Source organism: Geotrypetes seraphini, chromosome 10 (genome assembly GCF_902459505.1).
Source record: "Geotrypetes seraphini chromosome 10, aGeoSer1.1, whole genome shotgun sequence".
Taxonomy (NCBI): domain Eukaryota; kingdom Metazoa; phylum Chordata; class Amphibia; order Gymnophiona; family Dermophiidae; genus Geotrypetes; species Geotrypetes seraphini.
The window spans coordinates 29,585,125-29,602,257 of NC_047093.1; the positions used below are offsets into that span (position 1 = coordinate 29,585,125).

The 17,133-nt window shown below is 42.9% G+C and overlaps 1 protein-coding gene across 4 annotated transcripts in view; it reads left to right on the forward strand.

Annotated features, from left to right (window-relative positions):
• The window catches only part of LLGL2 (LLGL scribble cell polarity complex component 2), a 121,204-nt gene that overhangs the window by 74,235 nt on the left and 29,836 nt on the right, over positions 1-17,133 (forward strand). For all 4 annotated transcript variants that reach the window (XM_033961151.1, XM_033961150.1, XM_033961153.1 and 1 more), the window contains 2 exons: positions 14,033-14,250; positions 14,743-14,810. In XM_033961151.1, coding sequence (XP_033817042.1) covers positions 14,033-14,250; positions 14,743-14,810 — 286 coding nt within the window. The remainder of the gene's footprint in view (positions 1-14,032; positions 14,251-14,742; positions 14,811-17,133) is intronic.

Below are 17,133 nucleotides of genomic sequence, written 5' to 3' on the forward strand. Positions count from 1 at the left end.
AGAGGCTCTCGCTGTTTCAAATGCTAGTGTTACATTGTTGCTGTTATTGTGGGGGCTTGCCTTTTTTTTAATACTTTATTTACAAACGAAGAACAAACAGATATTGCACAGTATGCAATGTTCTTATACGCCCCATGAACTATCACCAATTCCAGAAGCACACAATGCATCACCTTAACTGGCCTACTTCTCACACTCCCTTTTAATTGTCTCTAAAGATCCAGAGACAAGGGGAGAATCTGCAGTAGAGTTTCATGTTCAAGGCCATAGTTTGCGCTGTATGGGGTAGCACTCCCACATAAGGGTCCCAGATTCTCATAAACACCTCCCAGCACAGTGGCTTTGAAAGCCTGGCAAACATCTTTTCCATCACCATCATATCATGTAGCACAAGAAGCCATTGAATTAGCAATGGGAAAGGGAAAAAGGGATGGAATTTGATATTCCACCTTTCCGTGGTTAAAATCAAAGCAGTTTGCGTATTACACATAGGTACTTATTTTGTACCTGGGGCAACAGAGGGTTAAGTGACTTGCCCCAAGTCATAAGGAACTGCAGTGTTAATTGAGCCTGGTTCTCAGGCCACTGCATGAACTCTTAGGCTATTTTTCTACTCCAGCCCACTTCCCTACTCTGTAATAGGGGGCTGCCGGTTTCCGACAGCAAAATAGACTTTTCTAAAGAGTTGCTTCATGTCTTAATTCACTTTTAAGAGCGCTACAAATATCCAAAGATGAGCAACTCCGGAATCTGCACCCCAGTAATAGATGTTACACAGTTGAGAGTGGCTATCCAAAGTACAACTGGGCATGTGGAAAAAGCATGTCCCAATGAGCCCTCCCCATATTTACATTTTATACAGTGTATATTTTTGACTATACCTGCATGTTGCAGTGAATTATTGAGATACATCGTGACCTTTTGCTAAAGTTCATGATGAAAAACATGGCCAATAAAATAAGGATATCTTTGTTTGCCTGTAAGCATCCAGGCTCCAGTTCACATCTAATTCTGCTGCCATATGTCTGCTTTGCCTTTAAATGGGTCGCATACTCGTCTAACCAAAAAACAAAATCTGATGTTCAGCTTCTGAAGGAGATAATTTTCTGTTTCTATCACCTTCTCTACAAGATCTGCCAACTGAGGACTTTAGATATTGTGTTTAATTTGCAAATTATGCCTACCAAAGCCAGCATGCCCCTGCAACTTTTTTTTTTTTAATTCTTTATTTGTATTTAACACCAAAACAAATCAAGAAATAACTTCTTGTTCAGAATATTGAGAAAGACATTACAATATATAATAAACGTATATAAAATAAAAAGGAAATAGTTTTCTTAATCAATCTTTAGTCCATTATATATATAGATCCAAGAATCTTAGTGAGTGAAATAAGGAAAATGGAATCGCATCCAATTAAACAACAAAATCGCAATTTCCTGACTGGTTACAGGAATATCTTTAAATATTAATTTGATGTTATTAGATCCCCTTCAAGGCTTTTCATAGAGAGAAATCCTGTTAGCTGAGATGGTTCAAAAAATATATATGTATTTGATCTATATTTTACAATACATTTTTATCATGTGTTAATACCACCGTGAGTAAAAGACTAGCGGGTTTTACTAATTCCTTAAGAGATGTTTCCAAGATTGATGTCACGTCCATTTGAGAATTCTGGTTTTGTACCAGCACAGAAGATTCTTCTTTTGTTTTAGTCGGAAGATAGAATACTTGTAGGAAAGGAGGAAGCATATCTTCAGGAATATTTACTATTTCAATTAGATATTTTTTCAACATCTCTTTTGCAGATATCGTTGAAGTTTTAGGAAAGTTCAGAATTCTAAGATTGTTTGAACGAGAGATATTTTCTAAACTTTCAACTTTCCTTCTTAAATTAGTGTTATCTCTAATTAAAGTACCCTGCACCTGTTTTACTTCTAATAATTCCTTTTCAATAGTGTCCACTTTAGTTTTCAATAAAGAGGTATCTTCTTTAACAACTTTAAATTCCTCCTTTTGTTCCAAAACTTTTTTTTTCAATTCTAGTATTTGTGGGGATAAAGTCTGTCCCAGGCTTGCAACTAGGTCCCAAATAGAATCCAGGGTAACATTAGTAGGTTTTAAAGAAGCAAATGTACCTGGTTGTATTGATTGAGTTTCCCTAGTCACAGGGCTTCTCTCTCTTCTGCCTTGTTCGTCTGGCTGCTCCATTGTTGTTTATGCCCCAGGATTAAGTTCTTCCGGAGCCAAACTCAAAATAGCCTCCCGGGATAGAGAGTCTACCTCTTCAGATAGACTGTCATTCCGCGGTGAGCTGGCTCCCTGCGGCTGAGGAGGCGGGGACCTTGCGTCGGAGACAGGAAGGGAGCGGTGAAGGAGGAGAAAGAAGTCGCAGAAAGACTCAACATGTTCTTCTCGTCTGTATTTACAAACGAAGACACAACCAACATACCGGAACCTGAACAAATATTCAATGGAAATCAAGCAGAAAAATTAACATCCATGGAAGTGAGCCTTGATGATGTACACAGGCAGATAGAAAAACTTAAAACTGACAAATCCCCGGGTCCGGACGGAATCCATCCCAGGGTTCTGAAGGAATTAAAGGAGGAGATAGCAGAACTACTGCAGCAAATTTGCAACCTATCCTTGAAAACAGGCATGATCCCGGAGGATTGGAAGATAGCCAATGTCACGCCCATCTTTAAAAAGGGATCAAGAGGTGACCCGGGAAACTACAGACCAGTGAGTTTGACTTCGGTTCCGGGGAAACTGACGGAAGCACTGATTAAAGAACACATCGATGAACATCTGGAAAGAAACGAACTTTTGAAAACAACCCAACATGGTTTCTGCAGGGGGAGATCGTGCCTAACGAACTTATTGCACTTCTTCGAAGGAATTAACAAACGGATGGACAGAGGAGACCCCATAGACATCATATACCTTGATTTCCAAAAAGCCTTTGACAAGGTGCCTCACGAACGTCTACTCCGGAAACTGAAGAACCATGGAGTGGACGGAGACGTACATAGATGGATCAGAAACTGGTTGGCGGGTAGGAAACAGAGGGTAGGGGTGAAGGGCCACTACTCGGACTGGATGGGGGTCACGAGTGGTGTTCCGCAGGGCTCAGTGCTCGGGCCGCTGCTATTTAATATATTCATAAATGATCTAGAAACAGGCACGAAGTGTGAGATAATAAAATTTGCGGACGATACAAAACTATTTAGTGGAGCTGGGACTAAAGAGGAATGCGAAGAATTGCAAAGGGACTTGAACAAATTGGGGGAATGGGCGGCGAGATGGCAGATGAAGTTCAACATTGAGAAATGTAAAGTATTGCATGTTGGAAACAGAAACCCGAGGTACAACTATACGATGGGAGGGATATTATTGAATGAGAGCAACCAAGAAAGGGACTTGGGGGTAATGGTGGACATGACAATGAAGCCGACGGCACAGTGCGCAACAGCCGCTAAGAAAGCAAATAGAATGCTAGGCATAATCAAGAAGGGTATTACAACAAGGACAAAAGAAGTTATCCTGCCATTGTATCGGGCGATGGTGCGCCCGCATCTGGAATACTGCGTCCAATATTGGTCTCCGTACCTTAGGAAGGATATGGCGTTACTCGAGAGGGTTCAGAGGAGAGCGACACGCTTGATAAAAGGGATGGAAAACCTCTCATACGCTGAGAGATTGGAGAAACTGGGTCTCTTTTCCCTGGAGAAGAGGAGACTTAGAGGGGATATGATAGAGACTTATAAGATCATGAAGGGCATAGAGAGAGTAGAGAAGGACAGATTCTTCAAACTTTCGAAAAATAAAAAAACAAGAGGACACTTGGAAAAGTTGAAAGGGGACAGATTTAAAACGAATGCTAGGAAGTTCTTCTTTACCCAACGAGTGGTGGACACCTGGAATGCGCTTCCAGAGGGAGTAATAGGGCAGAGTACAGTTCAGGGGTTTAAGAAAGGATTGGACAATTTCCTGCTGGAAAAGGGGATAGAGGGGTATAAATAGAGGATTACTGCACAGGTCCTGGACCTGTTGGGCCGCCGCGTGAGCGGACTGCTGGGCATGATGGACCTCAGGTCTGACCCAGCAGAGGCATTGCTTATGTTCTTATATGTTCTTATGGCTCAGCGTTGCCTCGAGCCCAGGAAGGTTCACTACCGCCTCACTCATTGCCAGAATCTCCAGCGGGCGAATCCCCGACAAAAACTCACTCCTGCTGTAAGCGCCTCAGAAATTCATCAATAGTCGCCATAGGAGGGGTAGCTGAGCGCCGCGAGGCTCCAGCAGCGCTCCTGCCCCTTCTCTTCGGCATTTTCGTAGCGTGAAGGTAAAGTGGGGAAACTATTCTGGGAGCGTCTCACCCACAGTCATTCCATCGTGGCCATCTTGCATGCCCCCCTGCAACTCTTGAAAGGTCCTAATACATTCCTGCCCATCTAGGACTCTCTCTGTGGATACAGAGCCCCCCAAATAGAAAACACTACATAATGTGTGACCCAGGCATAAATCCCACTTTACTGATTATAACATGGGGATTCCTTAGGGTTGAGTTGTAACTGATGGCAGAGAGATCTCCATGCCCACCTCATAGGATGCACCAGTACATGTTACTAATCATGAGAGGAGAACTGAAATTATAAAGTGCATACCACAAATCCAAGAGACCCAATAAAGCCTTCTGTAGCCCCAGGGGCATATAAACAAATTTATATGCTGTGTGGGATCTATGAGTATGTTCTCCACAAAACCTTATGTGGTATGAACTTATTAAGATGACCACTCCAGTTTCTGGGGATGCTGCATGCGCAGCCCTCATCCACCCATGCTCTTGTTTGATAGCACTTAACCAGAGACCCAGTAGCACCGACGTTTCAAGACAGATGGCGTCAACAAGAAGTACCATCAAAAAGCAGAAATGTCTTTTTTTTTTATGAATCTTTATTCATTTTCAAATATTACAACAAGTGTATAATAATCAATCAGAAAGATTTTTAACTAATCACTTGACAATCTTATTTATATTCCTCCAAATATATATTAATATATATTCCACCCACCCATATATTAATAATTAACAATTATTATCATTCATAATCCCCCCCCTATATCTTATCCAATACTAAGGTGTTTAAGATGTCTGATCATTAGAATAAATAATCAATGGCCCCCAAATCTTTTAAACTTCTGATAATTTCCTTGTTGCATAGCACCCTTTCCATTTTATAAATATTATATTGGTAGGCTGTCACACAAATATAAACATAAAGGTAAGTATTACAGAGAGAAACCAGGGGTCTCAAGTGCTCCCAGCCAGAAGCCCGATATATGTTACAGGGCTAATGGCTAATGTGGTGAGCTATCATCGTTCCCGTTTATTTTCTCTGTAAAATTTTTAGCTTATTTTTTGCTTTTTAACTTTTTTTGCTTTTAAACTTTTTCTGTATTGTATATGCTTTTTACTACATTTAGCACGGCTGTGTTGCTGATCTATTACTCTTCCACTTTATGCATGAGTAACTATTGAGCAAACTTTAGCAACTTCACTTAACTTTCAAATTGACTTGACGACGGATGATCTCCGTTTCGCCCCTATACTTCAAACAGGGGCTTCATCAGGAAAGAACGCCAAAGGCAACACTAGAAATGAAAATGAAGCAACTTTTATATCAAATCTTTTTTATTTTAAAAAGTTTTAAACCTTATTTATTTTAAGACCTTATTTTAAAATATATTGTTCTTACTTAAGAGCAATAACTAACACATTAAATAGGTGTTAAATATCTGTATTAAACAGGGTCCTACAGCGTCGCTGAGGGGAACCTTCCCCTAACTAAAGATCTTATTATAGAGTTTTTCTAAAATATTATTAAACTGTCTTTAACTAAAGAGTTTTTCAACCAAGTGACCAACACTAGAACCGCAATTTTCAATTACAACTCAAGCCTCAAAAGAGGACCTAGCTTTGACGAACAGACAACAAACTTCATATGCCATACCTGTTAATTCCCTGACGTTGCACAGTTACTTAAGCTGAAAATGAAGCGACTGCTCCATAGATTGACCCAGGAACCTTAACGGGTCAAGAAGCTACATCAAATACCGTGGCAATTTTAAACCATCGGGAGCGTCTGATGTCACTTCCGGGTAGCAAAAAATAAGCTAAAAATTTTACAGAGAAAATAAACGGGAACGATGATAGCTCACCACATTAGCCATTAGCCCTGTAACATATATCGGGCTTCTGGCTGGGAGCACTTGAGACCCCTGGTTTCTCTCTGTAATACTTACCTTTATGTTTATATTTGTGTGACAGCCTACCAATATAAGATTTTAGTGTGGTTCACAAGGTTTGGAAAGTCATTTTATAAATATGGCACACTGAATTCCACCAAAAAGTATAATTTAGTTTAGTGTAATCTTTCCAATTTCCTGTAATCTGCTGAATGGCAACCCCTGTCAATATCAATAGAAGTTTATTATTATTTGCAGAAATTGGGCTTTTAAATCTCATTGATGTACCAAATAATATAGTATCATATGAAAGGGCAACATGATTTTCTAACAATGAATTAATTTGGGACCAAATTAACTTCCAAAAGGCATTTATATAGGGACAGAAAAATATTAAATGGTCTAATGTCCCAGCTTCTAAACCACAATGCCAGCATCTATTGGACCTCGAACTATCCAACTTCTGTAACCGAACTGGGGTCCAAAAGCTCTATGCAACAAAAAAAACCAAGTCTGTTTCATAGCTAGATCTTTACAATCTGTGTACCCAGCAATTAATGTCTCGTACAGGACTTGAAGCACATTTTTCCTACTATGTATTATTCCTGCTAATGTTTTATTTGTATGAGGTTTTATTTAGACTACAATTCACTTTTCATGAAAACAATTGTTTTAGCATTTGAATATCTTTATGGATACAGAAATTCAAATAATTAGAGAAATTTTACCCTACGGGGATCTTGCAGTCAAGTGGGTATTTTATACGAGACTTGAAACCCATTTTCAAATTTGGGCTGGCACGTGTGGTACTTGTGTGCAGAACGTCAGAATTAAATTCAAGCATGTACACGTTCCTGTGTCCATGCAATTCCCATTCATGTGAGCAATTTTCAGACATTGGAATTCCCTCTGTATTAAATATTTTGAAACTTTGAAAGAAATTGGAGGCTTCTGTCTCCCCAGCGCCCAGTGGAGAAGAGATGGCTTCTTCTGCCATCCTCTCTGTCTCATCAGCTCGCAGCCTCTCTCGCTTTCTCTGCACATATCCAACAGACCGCTAAAACCTGTCATTTATCCCAGGACAAGCAGGCAGCATATTCTTGACTGATGGGTGACGGCACCGACGGAGCCCCGGTACGGACAATTTTAGAGTGATTGCACTCTAAGAACTTTAGAAAGTTCTAGTTAGGCCGCACCGCGCGTGCGCGAGTGCCTTCCCGCCCGACAGAGGCGCGCGGTCCCCAGTTTTCTTAATTCCGCGGAGCTAAGAAGACGCGTGTTTCCAACGGCTGTTGGAAGTTTTTTTCTAAACTGTTCACTTGCCTTCCCGCTCGCGCGTATTTTTCTCTTCATTTTATTTCTTTCTTGTTCTTTTAACGTTTGTAAAAAAAAAAAAAAAAAATTGTTTTATTTTTTTCTTTTTTATTGACTACCCCGGCGGGGCCTGTTGGCACCATCGAAGCCTCCGGCTTCGATTTTGCTACAGCGGTTTTTCCCTTCATGCCCCCGTCACCGGGTTTCAAAAAGTGTCAGCGGTGTGCGCGCCCTATATCCCTCTCCGACCCGCACAAGTGGTGCCTTCAGTGTCTGGGTCCGGACCATAGGGCTGACACCTGCACCCGCTGTAGTTCTTTACAAAAAAGAACTTTAAAAAACCGACAGATTCAGCAACGAATTCTGTTCGGCACCGACATGGAAGTTGCACCAGTATCGACATCGGCAACTTCCTCCAAATCGACACCGACTGTCTCGGCACCGACAGATACATCGCCGACGTCGATCCCTGTAGGTAAGCCGGCTAAGAAGCCTTCCCCTACTGTCCTAGGGCCACCAGTCGAGCATGCAGTGAGCCAAGTCCTGCAGACTGAGCGCCGGCCCCGTAAACGCTCCGCTCCCATTGAAGTCACTGCCTCGTCATCGGCATCGACTTCACCCGAAGGTACCGAGCAAGAAAAGACCGGTACCGGTGCAATCGGGACCTACGTTGGATGAGCGCATTGCCTCTATCCTCCAGGCCCAACTTAAGCAGCAACTACAACAATTGCTCCCGGCTCTGTTGACACCGAATCCTCCAGTGTCGGTACCCAATGAGCCTTCGGTGCCGACCGTTGATCAACCCCTTTTATTGACATCGACTATGTCGGCACCGCACAAATCCATGTCCATGCCTATTCTATCAGCGGAACCGAAACGACGTTCTGCTCCGGACACTTCTGAACCGGTACCGTTCTCTGAACCCCGTACCGTTCTACACTCCCCTGGTACCGTCTCCAACCGTTCGGGGAAATCGGTACGCAAGACTAAACATGTTGGCACCTCGACTCCACTTTCTCAGGGCCGTCTCCAATCGGTACGGGACCCTGACTTGTGGGATGACTCGGATGATCACCTCGGTACCGAGGAAGATTATTCATCTGAAGAGGAGGATCTATCGGTGCAAGACCCTGCTACTAAGCCAGAGCACTCCTCATTTACCAAATTTTTAAGGGAAATGTCAGACACCCTTTCAATCCCTTTGGAGTCTGATTCTAAAAAGTCCAAGGCATTCTTAGATGCCTTGGACTTTGATCATCCTCCTAAGGAGTTCTTAAAGTTGCCCCTCCATGATATCTTGAGGGAAACTTTCTATAAGAACTTGGAAACTCCCTTAACCATCCCGGGAGCCCCAAGAAAATTGGAATCTCTTTATAAAGTCATTCCAATCCCAGGATTCGATAAGCAACAACTTCCCCATGAATCCTTGTTGGTGGAATCAACCCTGAAGAAGTCTGTAGGTGCCAGTGTTTACGCCTCTGTCCCTCCTGGCAGAGAGGGAAAGGCCATGGATAAATTTGGAAAGCGCCTTTACCAAAACGCCATGCTGGCCAACCGTTCAGGTAATTACGCATTCCACTTCTCGTTTTACCTGAAGCATCTCATTCAACAGGTGACCTCTTTTCAGAAGTACATTCCGGACCGTAAACTTCCTGCTTTTCAGCAATGTACTTCTAGTCTTTTGCAACTCAGGAAGTTTATGGTCCGTTCCATTTATGATACTTTTGAACTGACGTCACGGGCCACTGCTATTTCTGTAGCAATGAGAAGGTTGGCATGGCTACGGGTCTCAGAACTGGATGTAAACCATCAGGACCGACTGGCCAATGCACCTTGCCTGGGGGATGAGCTGTTTGGGGAGTCCATGGATACCGCCACACAAAAGCTCTCCGCGCATGAGACTAGGTGGGACACCTTGTTGAAAAACAAGAAGAAACCTCCTCCTCCTCGTCCATTCAGGCAACAACCTTCTTATCAAAGAAGGTTTTCTGCTCGCCCGGCTCAGACTCATCCTCCTCAACCTCGCAGGCAGCGTCAACAGCAGCAACAGGCTCGTCAACAACAACAGCCTGCTGTAAAACCGGCTGTTCAACCTAAGTCTACACAGCCCTTTTGACTCTCTTCTCGAGAACATTGCCAGTCTTCCTCCCTCATGCCTTCTACCTCAGCCCATAGGAGGTCGACTACAGGTTTTTCTGTCTCGATGGGAAGCAATTACCTCCGACCAGTGGGTACTTGCTATCATCGCTCACGGATATGCCCTGAACTTTCAGACTCCTCCACCGTTAAGTCTACCAAAAGAGTCTGCTTCCAACAAGGCTCAGTCCCTCCTTCTCGGTCAGGAGGTTCAATCCCTCCTCCTTCTCAATGCCATCGAACCAGTTCCTCTAGACCAGCAAGGCCTGGGATTTTATTCCCGGTACTTTCTTGTACCCAAAAAAACCGGAGATCTCAGACCAATATTAGATCTCAGAGATCTCAACAAATGTCTGGTCAAGGAGAAGTTCAAGATGTTATCTCTTGCCACCCTATACCCTCTTCTCTCTCAGGAAGACTGGCTATGTTCCCTCGATCTCAAGGAGGCGTATACTCGCATTCCAATTCATCTGATGTCCAGACAATACCTTCGCTTTCTTGTCAACCAACATCATTACCAATACAAGGTGCTACCCTTCGGCTTAGCCTCCTCTCCCAGGGTATTCACCAAATGTCTGATTGTGGTCGCAGCTTATCTCCGCTCCCACAATTTTCAAGTCTTCCCTTATCTGGACGACTGGCTCATCAAGGCTCCTTCTCCTCAGTCCGTTCACATAGCCACCAATCAGACCATTTCCTTCCTTCGACTGTTGGGGTTCGAGATCAATCTACCCAAGTCACACCTCATTCCAACTCAGCGACTTCAATTCATTGGAGCCATTCTGGATACTGTTCAGATGAGGGCGTTTCTTCCTCCAAACCGCCTTCACACCATCCTTCATCTCTGTCAGCAGGTGTTCCAGAAAACTTCCATCTCTGCAAATCAACTGATGGTACTTTTGGGGCACATGGCATCCACAGTGCATGTCACCCCCTTCGCACGTCTCCACCTGCGTACTCCTCAATGGACCCTAGCGACTCAGTGGTCACAAGCGACGGATCCTTGTTCACAACACATATCTGTGACCTCGTCTCTTCGACAGTCGCTTCTTTGGTGGTTGAACTCATCAAATCTATCCAGAGGTCTACTGTTCCATCTACCTCCTCATCAACTAGTCATCACCACGGATTCCTCCCCCTATGCATGGGGAGCTCACTTGAACGAGTTCCAAACTCAGGGGTTTTGGACCACCCAGGAAAAGAAGCACCACATCAATTTCCTGGAACTCAGAGCGATATTTTACGCCCTCAAAGCTTTTCAACATCTCCTCTTTCCTCAGGTTCTTCTCATTTGCACAGACAACCAAGTTGCAATGTATTACCTCAACAAACAAGGAGGGACGGGATCCCGTCCTTTCTGTCAGGAAGCTCAAAGGATTTGGACATGGGCGACTGCTCGTCACCTATTCCTGAAAGCAGTCTACATCCAAGGGGAACAGAATTGCTTAGCAGACAATCTCAGCAGAATTCTTCAACCTCACGAATGGACTCTCGACCCCTCGACTCTCCAGTTCATTTTCTCTCAATGGGGCACTCCTCAGGTGGATCTTTTTGCAGCTCCCCACAACCATCAACTGCCCCTGTTTTGCTCCAGACTTTACTCTCCTCACCGTCTGGAACCCGATGCATTTCTTCTGGATTGGACCAATCTCTTCCTTTATGCATTCCCTCCTCTTCCGCTCATGCTGCGCACCTTATTCAAGCTCAAGAGGGAACAAGCCACCATGATCCTCATCGCTCCACGGTGGCCCAGACAGCATTGGTTTTGCCTTCTACTTCAACTCAGTTCCAGGGAACCCATACCTCTTCCTCTGTTTCCTTCACTACTTACACAGAATCAGCAAACGCTTCTTCATCCCAACTTACAGTCTCTGCACCTGACAGCTTGGTATCTCTCGGGCTGACTTCACCTCATGCTCTCCTTTCTCAGCCTGTCCGTTCTATTATTGATGCCTCCAGGAAACCGTCTACTCTTCAATGTTACCAGCAGAAGTGGTCTCGGTTTTCTTCCTGGTGCCTGTTACATCACCATAATCCCATATCTACAGCAGTGGGATTGGTGTTGGACTATCTTTTGTCCTTATCTGATTCTGGTCTTAAATCCTCTTCGATAAGGGTCCATCTTAGTGCCATTGCAGCTTTTCATGAGCCGATCCATGGAAAACCCCTCTCAGCTCATCCCTTAGTCTCAAGGTTCATGAAAGGCCTTTTCAATGTAAAACCACCTCTTAAGGCCCCTCCTGTTGTATGGGATCTTAATGTGGTTCTTTCTGCGTTAATGAAGCCTCCTTTCGAGCCTCTGGCCACAACGCATTTTAAATTTCTAACTTGGAAAGTGGTCTTTCTGATAGCTCTCACTTCTGCCAGGAGGGTCAGTGAGCTCCATGCACTGGTGGCTGATCCACCTTTCACTGTTTTTCACCATGATAAGGTTGTCCTTCGTACACATCCAAAATTCCTTCCTAAGGTTGTGTCTGAGTTTCACCTTAATCAATCCATCGTTCTTCCTGTTTTTTTCCCAAAGCCTCATTCTAATCCAGGTGAACAGGCTTTGCATACCTTGGATTGTAAACGTGCTCTGACTTACTATCTTGATCGCACCAAACCTCACAGATCATCTCCTCAACTGTTTTTGTCCTTTGATCCTAACAAGTTGGGTCACCCTGTATCTAAACGCACTCTATCCAATTGGCTTGCTGCTTGCGTTTCTTTTTGTTATGCTCAGTCGGGCCTGACACTGGAGGGTTCTGTCACGGGCCACAAAATTAGAGCTATGGCAGCGTCTGTAGCTTTCCTCCGTTCCACTCCTATTGAGGAAATCTGCAAGGCTGCTACTTGGTCCTCAGTTCATACTTTTACATCTCATTATTGTCTGGATGCTTTCTCCAGACGGGATGGACACTTCGGCCAATCTGTTTTGCAAAATTTGTTTTCCTAATGGCCAACCTTCCCTCCATCCCTCTTTTTGTTAGCTTGGAGGTCACCCATCAGTCAAGAATATGCTGCCTGCTTGTCCTGGGATAAAGCACAGTTACTTACCGTAACAGGTGTTATCCAGGGACAGCAGGCAGATATTCTTGCGTCCCTCCCACCTCCCCGGGTTGGCTTCTTAGCTGGCTTATCCTAACTGGGGACCGCGCGCCTCTGTCGGGCGGGAAGGCACTCGCGCACGCGCGGTGCGGCCTAACTAGAACTTTCTAAAGTTCTTAGAGTGCAATCACTCTAAAATTGTCCGTACCGGCGCTCCGTCGGTGCCGTCACCCATCAGTCAAGAATATCTGCCTGCTGTCCCTGGATAACACCTGTTACGGTAAGTAACTGTGCTTTCTTTCCCGTGTACTCATTGAGAAGATGGGAATTGTATATCTGAGAATGCCCAATTTCTAACTGGTTGTGGAGGCAAGACTGTATTGTAAAGATACATCCAGTTGGAGCTCTAATTTTGCCACATTGTCTTAGAGAAGAGACGGGCATTTTGAAAGACATTAAATACTATCTTATGTAATGAAGTTTGGGAGGTTTTAGCTATTTATTGTTTAAAATGTAATTTTTATTGTAAGTTGCTTGAGAGTAGGGGTTCTCCCTAGATGAGCCTGTGAATAGAGGTGCACAAATTAAGCTTAATACACACCTTCCATATTCAAACAGATTTACTGCACGTGAGCAACATTTTATTTCTTTGATTTGTGTTATCGCTTTCCATGTGGAAAAAAAGACAAACTAATTTAGCTCACTAAACATTTGTGTTGACTGCCTCAAGCACAGAACAAATTACACGTCCCCCTCCCGATTTGCAGTTTTGGGACTCACGATTTGCAGTTTTGGGACTCACGATTTTGATTATTCGCGATTTCCTAAAATCGGAATCGCCCCCCACCTCCCCAGACCTTACTTGGTGATCTAGCAGTCTTTTGGGGCAGGAGCGATCTTCCTACGCTCCTGCCCTGTGCAGATCACTCATCCAAAATGGCTGCCATGAGTTCCCGTAGTCTATGGGAACTCATGGCAGCCATTTTGGATGAGTGATCTGTAATGGGCAGGAGCGTAGGAAGATTGCTCCTGCCCCGAAAGACTGCTAGACCACCAGGTAAGGTCTGGTGCACTTGGCTGCAGCTTTGGGTATTAATCAACTTAAAGAGGGAGGTGGGGGTGATCAGAGCCAGCCCAAAAGTTATTTGCAAAATTTTCAATATTTGCGGGCCGGCTCTGCCCTTAACCCCCCTGCGAATATTGAGGGATGAGTGTAAGCTATTTGGTTTGCAGTCAGCACACTGTCTCGGAAATCCAACACTTTCATGAGGGCTGACAATATGCTGCTCTCTTACAGAGTTTGATGACCCCTGTGCCATGGTTGTGCTGGCTGACGAAGAGCTCGTGGTGATCGATTTGAAGTCTCCAGGCTGGCCGGTGATCCAGTCTCCCTACCTGGTGTCCCTGCACTGCTCTGCCATCACTTGCTCCTACCACATCTCCAACATCCCACTGAAACTGTGGGAGAGGATCATTAGCGCAGGAAGCAAGCAGAATTCTCGCTACTCCAACATGGTACGGGTGCTCTAAAGGCACGCAGTCTCATCTTCCATGCAGGCCTTGTGTACAGATGGTGTGATGTAGCATTTCAAAAAAGATTTTATGATTAAGTGGGTAAATTAATGTTCTATCTAAACTAAGGTGCAGTTTTTGTTCACTGCCTGCAGAGGGATGCCTCGTATAAGTGCTCCTTTCTTTGGGAAATAAGTGTGCCGACTTAGTCTCTTTCTAAAGCTGATTCATCACTTTTTAAATAATTTTAAAAAGGCAATCTCTTCCATCTGACTCATCACTTTCTGACTGGCAACTGCAGTGTATTCTTGGCAATATGGACAGAATTATTCCAGGGCAGACTAAATGGGTGGATGAACAGTTTTAATGATTTGTCAAGTTTCCTGGAAGCTATATATTTAGGGGCTGAAGAAAAAGGCAAAAGTAGAATGTTTTCATATGGGCAGTATTAAAAACGAAAATCTCAAGCAGCTGATATGTGGTTTGTCCCTTTAGCCCTGGCCAATTGAAGGTGGAAATAACCTGGCTCCAGATCCCCCGCAGCGTGATCTGCTCCTTACAGGGTAAGTGCTTTAAAACGTCATGTCTTTTTAAGATCAGTTCTCAAGCTTAGCCAAGATGTTCTCATTATGTCTTTGAGCCAAGAAAAGAAAGTGGTGTAGAGGTCAGTTGAATTTTGGCCTAGGTACTGAAATCAGCCTGAAATCTATTATCAGCTTGACTTTGGTTTTGGCTGAAATGCCCCTGTGTATTTTTGGTGGAAGCCAAAACTTTGAGCTTTGTCCTCCCCCACCTCTCCCGTCCCTCCCAACATACCTTGAAATCCCATAGTTGTGGCAGCCATTTTGAGAGCAGAGTATCATGCAACTGGTAATCACTCCTTCTCCAGCTACACCACCAGGAGTAGATTAAGGACCATTGCACTTGATTTTGGTTTCAAATGAAACAAAATGAAACAAAAAAAGGCCATTTGGGTTACGTTTTAAAGTGGTATGAGCCTATTCATGTGCACATTATCTTTAAGATGGAATGGCAGTGTGTTTGAACAAGTGGGGAAAGCAAAACATGGAATATTTTCCTACCCCTCTTCTAATTGCTGAGTGAATATTTGTCTTGACAGGTCTGAGTCCCTGTGCATTATTTCTTAGCAACATTGCATTGGGTTGAAAGAAAAATTAACCCAAGTGTGATAATGTATCTAGTCATTAGATGTCTCTGTCCACAAATTCTATAAGCCGCTGCAATGGACATTCCCATAGAAACACATTGGGACACTTTTGGGAGGACTTTGTTTCTATAGCACCCCTGATCTAATTAGGCCCATTTTGAACTTGATGTCTTTTAGACGATGGTTATTCCTTGCCAAATTTGAACCCGTTCAGTTTTTGGCGGGTTATTTTTCTCCTGGTCAGATGAATTGTCATGCCCTTATATATAACTGAAAAAAGCCTAATCCCATATCATTATATTCCAAACGTGGTGGGAGGGCAGGAGCAAAACACTGTAACCTAGTGTCCTTTCAACCATAGTGGAGTCAATGTGCTAAGGTTTAACCTTTTATGCGAGTTAAACTTCTCATATGGATAGAACTATACATGCACCCTTATATGTTGCTAAATATGGGGAGGAGGGAGGGATATGTTATGTTATGGTTTTTATGTTTAAATACAATTGAGAGTATAAGGGGAGGGGATATTTTATGTGTATTAGTTTTTGATGGAATATTAAGTGATGTTAAAGTGTCAAGTGATTGTATCTTATGTTGCACTTATTGAAAGTTTTAAAAAATGAATAAAAATTAAAAAAAAAGATACTAAATGAAGGCGTAATGCCTGTTATGACGTACATTTTCTTTTTTTTTTCCAATTCTTTATTCATTTTAAAATCAAACAACAAGTGCACATAAATATATCATACATTAATTCCAATATAGCACTTTAAAATCTAACACATAAAATCTAATAGACCATTAATGATAAAAACCCTACCCACCCACCCTTCATCAGTTATTCTATATAAAATATATTATACTATTATTATAAACATAATTATAAAATTTCCTCCCTAAATCCTCCCTCCCCCCTGAATGTACATATAATAAATCTAAAAAAGGAAGAAAAATTATGCCTATTCATTACAATACTTTTCCAATGGCCCCCAAATCTTTACGAAGTTAATATAATTCCCATTTTGCAACGCTATTGCTCTTTCCATCTTAAAAATATGACATAACGAAAGATTATTGTAATTTTTCCAGTTATTGGTAATATGTTGAATGGCAACCCCTGTCATAATTAATAAAAGTTTATTGTTGTGTGATGATATTTGACTCTTTTTTCTCATAACCATTCCAAATAAAACCGTATCATAAGAAAGCGCAACATGGTTTTCCAATAGAGAATTTACTTGAGTCCAAATTGAATTCCAAAATAACTTAATACAGGGACTGTAATAAAGTAGATGATCCAATGTCCCTGGTTCCAGATTACAGTGCCAGCATCTATTAGATTTAGAGGTATCTAACTTTTGTAAATAAACAGGGGTCCAAACGCTCTATGCAACAAAAAAAAAACAAGTTTGCCTCATAGATGCTGACACTGTACATCTCATTCTCCAAGACCAAATTCGTGGCCACTGAGATGCAGAAATCTGCTGCTTAATCTCAATGCTCCAAATGTCTCTAAGACCACATTTTAGTTTTTTATTCAAGGACAAAACTGAAGGAAACTGGAGAGAGCACAGGAAGCAACAAAAAGAATGTCACCGAGTAGTCAGGAAAGCCAAGAAAGAGTATGAGGAGAGACTAGCCAAGGAAGCAAAAAATTTCAAACCATTTTTCCGATATGTGAAAGGGAAACAGCCAGCGAGGGAGGAGGTGGGGCCCCT